Consider the following 12674-nt stretch of genomic DNA (forward strand, 5'->3'; position numbering starts at 1 on the left):
AAACCAAACAAAATGGAGATAAATAAATATATAAATATACATAAATTTATATATATATATATTAAAAAAAAAAAAAAATACGTTAATCTAAAGAAAAAAAAAAATAAAATAATAATATGTTAAAATAAATAATATATATATTCACAAAATGTATATATATATTAATTATATAATATATATATATATATATAATACATATATTGAATATATATTTTTTTTATATATATAAAAAAAAAATACAAAAAAAAAAAAAAATAATATAAAATAAAATAAAATATATTTATAATATATATATATATATATATAACATATAAATAATACAAATATGATATTTTTGTATGTATAAATATATAAATATAAATAATAATAATATTAAAATATATTTATATATTATATATTTTTATTTATCTATCTAATATATTTTTTAAATATATTTTTTTTCATTCAAAGATATATATATATAAATATATAATATGTATATATATTTTTGTTATTTTTTATATTTTATAATTATTATATATTTTATTCATTATTTTATTTATAAAAAATAATTTAATATATATATGATATTACTTGGGTATAGATAGAATTGTGAATTATATATACATATATATATATATATATATATATGTGTTATTTTTAAAAAAAAGATAATAAAATGGATATACATGCACAAGAGAATCAGACGGGTATTCGTTTTAGCTGGAATTTATGGCCACCTACAAAAGCAGAAGCAGCAAAAATAGAAGTACCTTTAGGGTGTTTATATACTGTATTAAAAAGGACAGATGATAGTAGCGTTAAGTTAGTAGAATATGAGCCATTAAAATGTAAAACTAGTAATTGTATTTTAAATCCATATTGTAATATTGATTTTAGAAATAAGACATGGACATGTCCCTTCTCAAATATCAAGAATCCATTTCCATTACATTATGCAGAGCATATATCAGAGAAGGTATAGCATGAAAGATAATTTTTTTTTTACCCCCATACTATATAAATAAATAAATATAAATATATATATATATATATATATGATTAAATGAATATATTTATTTTGTGTGGACGAAACCTATTATTTATATGGAATAATATATATATATATATATTTTTTTTTTTTTTTTTTTTTTATTTTGTAGAATTTGCCTGCCGATGTTATGTATTCCAATATTGAATACATCCAACCTTCGAATGTAGGAGATATTCCCCCGCCAACATTTTTATTTGTTATTGATACATGTTTGTTGGAAGAAGAGTTGGAACAGTTAAAAGATTCGATTCAACAATGTATTAGTTTAATGCCTGGAGATGCTTATATAGGTATAATTACATTTGGAAATATGTGTTATGTTCATGAGATTGGTTTTAATGATTGTTTAAAATCTTATGTATTTAAAGGGAATAAAGAAATAAGTGCTCAAGATTTACAAAAGCAATTAAATTTAGGAAGTAGAAATGATCCACGTAGCTCTACGACATCTGCTTCTGCTCGTCGATTTTTACAACCAGTTAGTGAATGTGAATATAATATTAATATGTTATTAGAAGATATCCAAAAAGATAATTGGCCAACCCCACCAGATCAAAGAGCTAAAAGATGCACAGGTGTAGCACTAAGTGTTGCTATTGGTTTATTAGAATGCTGTTGTAATCAATTAAGTGGTCGTATTATGATGTTTATAGGTGGAGCTGATACTACATCTCCAGGTAAAATTGTTGATACTCCTTTAAGTGAATCATTAAGACATCATTTAGATTTACAAAAAGAAAATTCGAATGCTAGACATGTTAAAAAAGCCCTAAAATATTATGTATCATTAGCTAATAGAGCTGTAGCATCTGGTCATGCTATTGATATTTTTGCCTGTTCATTAGATCAAATTGGTTTATATGAAATGAAAGTTTGTTGTGAAAAGACAAATGGTTTTATGGTTATGGCAGATTCATTTTCTATGAATGTATTTAAAGATTCTTTTAAAAAAATATTTGAAACAGATTCTACTGGATATATAAAACATGGTTATAATGCAAAATTAACAGTTATTTGTTCTAAAGAATTTAGAATATGTGGTGCAATAGGTGGATGCTCAAGTAATAAAAAAACAGCAAACTATGTATCTGATACATGTGTTGGAGAAGGTGGTACATGTGAATGGACTATCTGTGCTTTAGATAGACAATCTACGATTGCATTTTATTTTGAAATAGTGAATCAGAATTTAGCATCATTACCTCCAGATAGACAAGCATATTTACAATTCCAAACATTATATCAACATCCTAGTGGAAGAAGAAGATTACGTGTTACTACAATATCATATAGATTTGCTGAACCAAATATAGCTGAAATATCTCAAGGTTTTGATCAAGAAACTGCTGCTGTGATTATGGCTAGATTTGCTGTATTAAAAGCAGAAACTGATGAACCTATAGATGTATTAAGATGGCTTGATAGAAAACTTATAAGATTAGTGAGTACATTTGCAGATTATCAAAAGGATGATATTAATTCTTTTCATTTATCATCAGAATTTTCAATATATCCTCAATTTATGTATCATTTAAGAAGATCTCATTTTTTACAAACATTTAATGCAAGTCCTGATGAAACAGCATATTATAGAAGTATTTTATTAAGAGAAAATGTCATGAATTCTTTAATTATGATACAGCCAGCATTACTTCAATATTCATTTGATTCACCAACACCAATACCAGTATTATTAGATGCACAATCATTAAAATCAAATGTAATTCTTTTATTAGATTCATATTTCCATATAGTTATATGGTATGGAGAGATGATATATCAATGGAGAGAACAAGGATTTCATGAGAAGCCAGAATATGAACATTTTAGACAATTATTGAATGCACCACATGAAGATGCAAAATCAATTTTAGAAGATAGATTTCCTATACCTAAATTTGTATTATGTAATAGTGGTGGTAGTCAAAGTAGATTTTTATTAGCTAAAGTTAATCCATCAACAACACATAATACATTAAGTGGTAGTACATTTGGTACCTCTAGTAATGAATCATATATAATTAATACAGATGATGTTTCTTTAAAAATATTTATGGATCATTTAGTCAAATTAGCAGTACAAACATGATTATAAATAATTGAATTATTAAATTTTTGTAAGTGAAGATAAATTATCTATACCAATTTTTTTTTTTTTTTTTTTTTAAAATATTGTCATCACATATAATATCTAATTTGTGTCCATTTTATGTGATACAAAATGAAGTAAAGAAACATAAACGTGTTACACGAATATATAAATATAAATATAAATATATTTATATATATATATATATATATATTTATATATTTGAATATTTTTTTTTTTTTTTTTTTTTTTTCTATTTTTGTATTTATTTTTAATTATTTTAATTGTTATGATAATGTTGTAGTGGATTAAATCTTATAAAGTAAAAATAATTTATATATTCCCCACTTAAAATATATATATATATATATATATATATATTGTTTTATTGTTTATGTTATTTTATTTATTTATCCATTTATTTTTTTTCCCTTTTTTTTTATACGAAACATGTGTTCCTATAAGATAAGGGATTTATATATAGTTGATACCAAGAGAAGGATGAAATGACAAAAAAAAAAAAAAATATATATATATATATATATATATAAATAATGATAATGTTACATTTGTGTTGTTTAAAGGTTATATATATATATATATATGTGTATGAATGTATTTAATATATTTATATTTTTATATATCTTTATAAATTTTTCTAGTTTTTGTATCTTTTTTTTTTTTTTTTTTTTTTTTTGCAGATGTATATAATATAATATACATATATATATTTATATATTTATATTTATTTATTCATTTATCTATCTTATAATTTATATTTATTATTAAACTTTCAATTAAATAACCTTTTTTCTTTTTTTTCTCTTTTAAATTTTAATATTAAATATAATAAGGCAAGAGATTGTAGAAGAGATGTTTTTTTTTTTAATAATTAAGAAAATTCGGTATAAAAAAAAAAAAATGAAAAAATGGAATATACCATAAATAGTGATATGAAAATATAAATTTTTTTTTTTTTTTTTTTTTTTTTTTTTCATTTTATTCTATTCATTTATGTTGTTTCTGTTTTTTTTTTTTTTTGTTTATGTAAGAATAATTTAAAAATATGCCACTTGTTAATAAACAGATGTATAATATATATAGCTGAAATAAATCCGAAAGCACATGTAATAATAATATAAATAAAATTAGTTCTTATGGATTGACTATTTTTTGAACAAAATATATAATGGAATATATCTGAGTGGCAATTAAATGTCATTGCAAGATATGTATTAATGGCAATTTCTTTTTGTTTTATACTTATAGACATATTACAATCAATAATAATATAATCAGCAGTAATAACATTTATATCTTTATTTTGTTTACATAATATGTTTAATGATTTTTTCCAATATTGTGAATTATATATATCTTTAAAATAGCATGGTGTTTGATTATTAGGACAAGAGCAAGATTTATTTTTTTCATTATAAGAAATAGCATATTCATATTTATACATATCTGTAACAATACATTCATTAATATTATTATTATTATTAATATTATTAATATTATTATTAATATTATCGGAATGATCATTGTTATAATTATCATTTAATAAATTATTATCATCATTATTTAAATATTTGAGTGTATTTAATTTTTCTATTTCTTTTAATGGTATTACAAATGGCATGATTCGATCATCGTCATTTTTTATTATATTATTATTTATATTACAAGATGGTAAATGAGAACAAAAGTTTATATCTATTAAATTATTTTTTTCATTTATAATAAAACTACATGATTTAGAAGGTGTTTGAAATTTATTTAATAAAAGTCTTGTGCGTGTCCTTATAGAAGTTGTATCATATTCATTTTCTATACATGTTTTTGAGCATGTTGACCAATCAGACCATTGACTATAAAAACATTCGACATTTTTATGTTTACATAATATGAGTCCTCTATTTGTTGGATCAAAATATTTACAATGATCATTAAAATATTTAAAATTATTAATATATATATCTTCTGTATGTTTATTATTTTCATAATATTTTTTACATACTTCAAATGAATAAAACTCTGCTAGTATATTACATAATTTTTTTATATTTTCACATTTTTTTATACATGTTTTATGATTTGTTATATCATAACTGATAACATTAGAACAATTTAAATAATCATATAAATTTTTATTATCCCAATTATATAAACCACGTTTACAATAATTATATAATTTTTCTTGGCTTATTATAATATTTTTTTTTTCTTTATCATTACATTTTAATATTTTATAATCTGACAAAGCAACAAAAATATTGTTCCTAGAATTATCAACAATATTATTCTCATTATTATTATTATGTTCACAAAATGTTTGATCCATTATTTGATTTATATTATTTATATCCATAAGATCTTCAGATGTACATGGTTCGGCAGATTCCTCACTACAATAACATGATTTCCTCTGAGGATCTATCCATTTTTCTAATTCATTTTTAGCATTTTTATTCTCAACTGCTTTATCAAGAAAACATCGGAAGTATTGAAGAGTATTATTTTTTAAATATGATTTTTGTTCATTTGATTGTATAGATTTAACTTTTTCATCATTAACAATATTATAATCAACATCTTCTTCTTTTATTTGTTCATTCATAAATCTTTTTGAGCGTATAATTTTTTCTTTCTCATTTTTTATGTAATATATTTGGTTATAAATATATTTCATCCATCCTTTATTATATATATATAAATATCTGTACATTTTTTTAATTATCTTCTTTATATAATTTATTATAGTAATATAATACATATCATATATATTATCACCTTTAAGATAATTCAAATATCTATCCTGTATTTTGTTGTATACATTTAAATTATTGTTTCTCATACTTAACATATTACTACATAAATTTTTATTTCTTTTTTTTTTTTTTTTTTTCCTAATATTTGTGTAACAACCACATCTTTGAATATAAAACGGTTTATATAATCTTATAAATGTTTGACTATGTTTATAATCATATGGAATAAAACAAAAAAAATTTTCATTCTCTATATAAAAATATAAATCATATTTATAAATATAAAAAGTATTATTTCTTGGTATATTTATATCTTTTAAAATATTTGGATCCTTATTATATATTTGATTCAATAAAATATTATGTATATAGAAAGATAAAGAATTCTGTTTCAAAAGGATAGAATCATTTATATCATGACATAAACTGTTTTGTATATTATTATTATTATTATTATTATTATTATTATCATTATGTTTGTAATTTTTTTTTTTTTTCAAATTTTCGTAGTGTATAAAATTTTTATATATATCCAAATTATATATATCATGTATATAAAATATACACATTATATCCTTTCTCTTAATTACTATATCATGTTGTAAATTAATATTATTTTCATCATGCATTTTATATTTTGAAACACAGCAAGAACGTTTGCTTGTCTTGGAGGTCAACCAAACAACAAATATAATGATGAATAGAAAATTTTGAAAAGAAAAATACAAAAATTTTTTATACATTTTGTTCTACTGGAAGGAATAGAATTTACACAATATTTTTTTAATATATGTTTTATGGCATGAATACATTTAATCATAACATATAAATGAAATATATATATATATATATATATAAACATGTTCACATATATATATATATTTATTTATTTATTCCATTTTGAATATGGTTTTATCCTAATTAAATATATGATGCCCTTCAAACAAGTCCTTAACCTTTTAAATAACAATGTTAGACAAACATTTTATATTTTAAAAAAAAAAGGAACAAATAAAATAAAATAAAGTATAAAAGGAACGAGTATTTGGTGTTTTTATTTCTGAATTGAAAATAAGGTGCATGCATTATTATGTAATTTTTTGAGGGAAAAAAAAAAAGAAAAAAAAGAAAGATCCGTGGTAATAAAAACAAATCAAACATATTGACTCATATATATTTATTCATTTGTGTCTTTTTAATATTTTTTAAAGTGCCCACTATAAATTTTTAGGTTATATTATAGACTTATTCTTGTTACATGGAATTTTTTAATCTTATAAACAAATAAGATATAAGGAAATATAATATAGACCAAATACATTTCATCACACATATATATATGTATGTATTTCATATATATTATATAGAAATAAAAAGAAAAGTTATATATAGAATAAGCTTTATATGAACAATGTTTTTTTTTTCTTTTTTTTTTTAGTACATATATATATATAGCACATTATATAATATGTTAATTTCATATTTTAAATTATTGCGAACTTGTAAAAAAAATGGATGATATATATATTTATTTTTATATTTATATATATGTATATGTATTTTCCTTATAACAAGTAAAAAAAAAAAAAAAAAGTTCCACCTTGTTGAACCTTTTTTAATACTCCCAATAATATATTTAAAAAGCCACAAGTGTATTGTATATCTATATATATTTTTTTTCTCAATTATATATTACTTGCCATACGTCTTATTTCACAAATTTTTATTAATAAAATGAATACAAGAATGAATTTAATGTTATAATTATATATACTAAATGAATAGACCTTTCTACCATTATGATTTCTCCTATTATAAAAAATATTTCTTATTTTTATAAACATTTTCATGTGAGCTTAATATATTTTTTTCTTTTTTAAAAGTAAAAAAATTATATGATATAGGATATAATATATTTAATATTTATTTATTCTTATATTATAAATTATAAAAATATACATATATATATATATATATATAATTTTATTTGTAAATATAGTCTCCTTTTTTGAAATAAATAGTTTTATATATATGATATTTATTAATATATTTATTTATATACCTCATATATATTATATATTATATATTAATTAATTCAAATGTGGATAAAAAAAAAAATATAAATTAAATTCCTATAAAAAAATAAGTATTGTTTAAATATTACATATATATTATATTTTTATATATATATATATATATATATTTTTTTTTTTTTGAAAAGTATATCTATAAAATATTTACCTATAACTACCGTTCAATAATAAAATGAGCTGTTTATATGATTAAATAATAAATATCATTAAACTCATTTTATATTTGATTGTAAAAAAAAAAAAAAGAAAAAAAAATTAAAAAAATTAAACAAATTAAACAAATTAAGGTTGAATATATAATTGTAATACAAAGTATATATTATTATTTAATATATATATATATATATATATTTAATATTTGTAATATATTTTATTTTGTTATGTATAATTTTTTTTGAAAGTTTTCTTGAGAATTATGATGAATAAAAAATAACAAAAATATTTTAAAATAATAATTAGAAATTTGTATGTTTATAAGTAGATATATTTATAATACAGAGGAAGAATATATTTTATTATATATATATATATATATATATATGTAATACATTTTATATAATTTGAATTATCTGATGGCTTTAATTAAAGCTGATACGTATGTTTTAGAAAAGGATGAAGAAAATGAAGTGAATGAAAGGAAAAGCGGATTATTTTGTCCTACTATGTTAATAAATAGTCATAAAGGAGAAGTGTATTGTGTTAATTTTTCTTCTGATGGAAAATATATTGCATCCTCAAGTTTTGATATGACTATAATGATTCATAATGTATATAATGAATGTGAAACAATTAGTGTTTTAAGAGGACATAAAAATGCTGTATTACAAGCTAAATGGCTAAATGATGATAATTATATATGTAGTGCATCAGCTGATCATAATTTATTTTTATGGGATGTTGAATGTGAATCCAAATTAAGAAGTTTTAAAGGACATGATAGTATTGTTAATGGATTAGATATAATTAATTATAATTTATTTGTTTCTTGTAGTGATGATAATACTCTAAAAATTTGGGATATCAGAAGTAAACGGGCTGTTCATATTATAAAACATGATTTCCCTTTATTGAGTGTGTGTTCAGATAAGAAAGGAGAATTTATTTTTACAAGTTGTGTTGATAATACAATAAAAAGATATGATTGTAAGAATTATATATTAAAAGATACATTCATAGGTCATAAAGATTATATAACAGGATTAGATATTAATAGTGATGAAACAATGCTAGCTTCAATAAGTGCAGATGAATCTATTTGTTTCTGGGATATTCAACCTTTTGCATGTGAAGAAAAATTATTGTTTCAATTAAATGGACCAAAATATAATATTGATTATAATTTGATTAAATTATCTTTTAATAACGACAACCTTTTAGCTTGTGGAAGTGGAGATAACTATTTATATATATATGATTATAAACAAAAAATATTAAAATATTCTTTACCTGGTCATAGTAGTACTATTAATGATGTTGCTTTTCATCCAATTGAAGATATCGTTGCATCTTGTTCTTCAGATCACACCATATTTTTAGGAGAGATATGATTGAAGAGAAATATAGAAGCCCATTGAAAATGAAGTGAAATTAAATAGGACTAGTAATAATAATTATTATATATGTATACACCCAATTGTATGCATTATATATATATATATATATATATATATATGTATATATTTATTTATTCATTTTAACAATTATGTGTAATTTTTCAGTCTTATTTTTTTTAAATGTGAATTTTTTTTTTTTTTTTTATCCCTTAAACATGCAAATATATATATAAATATATATAATATATATATATATATATATGTTTGCATAATATTGTTCATTTTTATTTATTTTTTTTGTTTTTTTATTTACCATAATATCATATTTTTAATAATAATATTTCTCTCGATATATTTAATTTTTTTTTATATATGTTTGATAAAAACTTTGTAAATTTTTATAAATAACAACATTGAGTTTTTTTTTTTTTTTTTTTAAAAAAAAAGAAAATCTTTTAAAGATGTTTCTCACAATTATTAAGAATGTAGAAAGAATGAGGTTAAAATATATAATGAATAATATAAAATGATATACAAGAAAATAAAAATAAAATATACAAATATATCTATATATATATGTATATATATATATATATATCTCTATATATATATAATATAATCATTTAATTATAATTTCAACGAGGTTATCCTTATGTTTGTAATATATATCATATTTAGCGACTCCCAATAAATTATACATAAATTGATTTATATGAGAACACATGTTCATAATAATTTTACATGGTGCATATTTTTGTGTAATAAGATAATTTGCAAATTGGAATAAATTATTTTTGATATTATCATAAGAGATATCTTTAATATATTCTATATCATAAAACAATTTATCTTTTGTATTAAAATATAGATTACCTTTAACATTAATATATGCATTATCATTTAAATCAAAATACATATTTTTGTCTTCATCATATATTATTTCATTTTCAGCTCCTCCTGAATCTTCAAAAACACCCTTTAAATATTTAAATGTTTTTACATCATTATTAAAACATGAAATATCTATTTCGGAGCTACTATTAAATTCATTGTTTGAATTAAAAGAAGATAAATTGTTGTTAATTTTGTGTGAATCATTACTAGCATTTTTTTGTTGTTTTTTTCTGTTTAATAAATCATTTGATGATGAAGTGTGGTTGTTTATATTAGATTCTGAACTAACTGAATTTGTCATAGATGATTGCTTGTGTTGATATTGTGGATAGGATGATAGTTTAGATATATCATTAGATAAGATTGTATTATCTGAACAATCAAAATAACATGCATGGAAATAATTATTAAGGAATTTTTTATTTAATTCAATTCTTTTTTTAACTGAATTAATTTTTTTTTGATAACATGAATTTAAGAATCGAACATATTTATTATGATTAAATGCAATATATTTTTTGTTATTTAATGCTTGTAATTTAGATTTATTTTTTAAATAGATATTATTTAAATTATGAATATTATTTGCTGCAGCTTGAAGAAGATTTTTATTTATTAAATCATAATTACAATTAACATTTTTTGTATAATATTCTTTTTTTTCTTTAATGCTTTTCTTAACATTATTTACATATTTGTTAATATAATTTTTATATGCTTCTTCAAATAAATCATAATAATTATTATCAAAACATTCAACATTTTTTGAAATACTTTCTATATTAATATGATCTGTTACATTTTTTATATGTACACGTTCTTTAACACTTTCAAAGTTAATTCTATTTTTTATATTTTCTAAATTTACATGTTTTTTTACATTTTCAAAGTTTATCTGTTTTTTTATATTATCCATATTTATATGTTTTCTCATAATATCAACTCTATTCAAACAAGAAATGTCTGGAATTATAGATGTGGCATTTTTAGTGCAATTATATTCATTTATATAATCCTTAGTATTTTTGCAAGATAATTCTTTCATAGATTTTAATGGATTGCTATAACTACAATGTGGATAGTAAGCTGAATTATAAAGATTCATTTTTTTTATTTTATTAAATGATTCTGATAAACAATTAACATTTGGTTTCATACAATTAACATTTGGTTTAATACAACTAACATTTGGTTTAATACAATTAACATTTGGTTTCATACAATTCATGTTTGGTTTCATACAATTAACATTTGAATCATTTACCATTTCATTATAATTTCTTATCATATTTGAATATGTTTGAGTTATATTAGAACAGTTCATATTGGTGTAGTTCATACAATTATTAAATTCATATTCTCTTTTTTCTTTCTCTTGTTCTTCGTTTGTTGTGGATGAATAAGATTTGTTATATTCAAAAGAATTATTATCATAAGAACTTTTGTTCATATTATAAAGATGATTAATGCCAAATGATTGTGATGGCGCATTAAAATTGATTTTATTTTTTTCCATATTATTATTAATATTATTTTTATTATATATACCAACCTTTGTTACATAATGTCTAACAAAACTTGTATAATGATCAGGTTCCTCATCATTTACTGAACTATTTTTTTTATATGTATTTAAATCATCTGAACCATCATTTATATTTCTTTCTGTTATATCATCATTATAATTGTTATAATCTCTTGGATATTTTATATTATTTGCACTTTTGAATTTTAATTCTTTCAAGACATTATTTAAATTTATTTGTGTCTTCTTTTTCTGAATACAATTACTAATATTGTCAATTTTATTAGAGTGCATATCAATATTGGATATTTTTTCAATTTCTTCATTGTAACTGCTTGTTGTAAATGGGTTACTTAATATATCTTTTACTTTTAATTCATCTTCATTTGGATTTATATTCGTACCATCTATATTACTATCTGATAGACAAGCATTTAAATGAGGATCTTCATAATTAGATTCTTTCATAAATTTTATAGCGCTCTTCATATTCTTTTCTTTACGTTCATCTATAACATCTGAATTATTTTCTTCTTCCTCAATGCGTAGAGGTTCTAAATCATTTCCTTTCTCTTCTCCGAGAAAATTTTCGGTGTTTACATAATTGGATGTATTTGGTTCATCCTCATTGTTGTTAATTGATTGTTCATATGTTTTTTTATCTTCTTCATATGTTTTTTTATCTTCTTCATATGATTTTTTATCTTCTTCATATG

The 12674-nt window shown here is 19.9% G+C and overlaps 4 protein-coding genes across 4 annotated transcripts in view; 2 read left to right on the forward strand and 2 right to left on the reverse strand.

The window, feature by feature from the left end:
• Positions 1-658: 658 nt before the first annotated feature.
• On the forward strand, positions 659-3122 carry PGSY75_0822600 (protein transport protein SEC23; the record flags this gene model as incomplete). Its single annotated transcript, XM_018785351.1, has 2 exons — positions 659-958; positions 1143-3122. 2 exons carry the CDS (start codon positions 659-661, stop codon positions 3120-3122), a joined length of 2280 nt encoding a protein of 759 aa, XP_018642318.1.
• Positions 3123-4134: 1012 nt separating this feature from the next.
• Positions 4135-6636, reverse strand: PGSY75_0822700 (hypothetical protein; the record flags this gene model as incomplete). The annotated part of the gene is made up of 1 exon (XM_018785352.1): positions 4135-6636. One exon carries the CDS (start codon positions 6634-6636, stop codon positions 4135-4137), a length of 2502 nt encoding a protein of 833 aa, XP_018642319.1.
• A 1922-nt stretch (positions 6637-8558) lies between these two features.
• On the forward strand, positions 8559-9533 carry PGSY75_0822800 (putative U5 snrnp-specific protein; the record flags this gene model as incomplete). Its single annotated transcript, XM_018785353.1, has 1 exon — positions 8559-9533. One exon carries the CDS (start codon positions 8559-8561, stop codon positions 9531-9533), a length of 975 nt encoding a protein of 324 aa, XP_018642320.1.
• A 625-nt stretch (positions 9534-10158) lies between these two features.
• PGSY75_0822900 (hypothetical protein) overlaps positions 10159-12674 on the reverse strand; it is a gene marked incomplete at both ends in the record, with an annotated part of 3339 nt that continues 823 nt past the window's right edge. The window contains one exon of the mRNA XM_018785354.1: positions 10159-12674. This exon is cut by the window's right edge and continues 823 nt beyond it. Within this exon, the coding sequence (XP_018642321.1) occupies positions 10159-12674 (2516 nt within the window).

The sequence above is a fragment of the Plasmodium gaboni genome, chromosome 8 (assembly GCF_001602025.1).
Source record: "Plasmodium gaboni strain SY75 chromosome 8, whole genome shotgun sequence".
NCBI lineage: Eukaryota > Apicomplexa > Aconoidasida > Haemosporida > Plasmodiidae > Plasmodium > Plasmodium gaboni.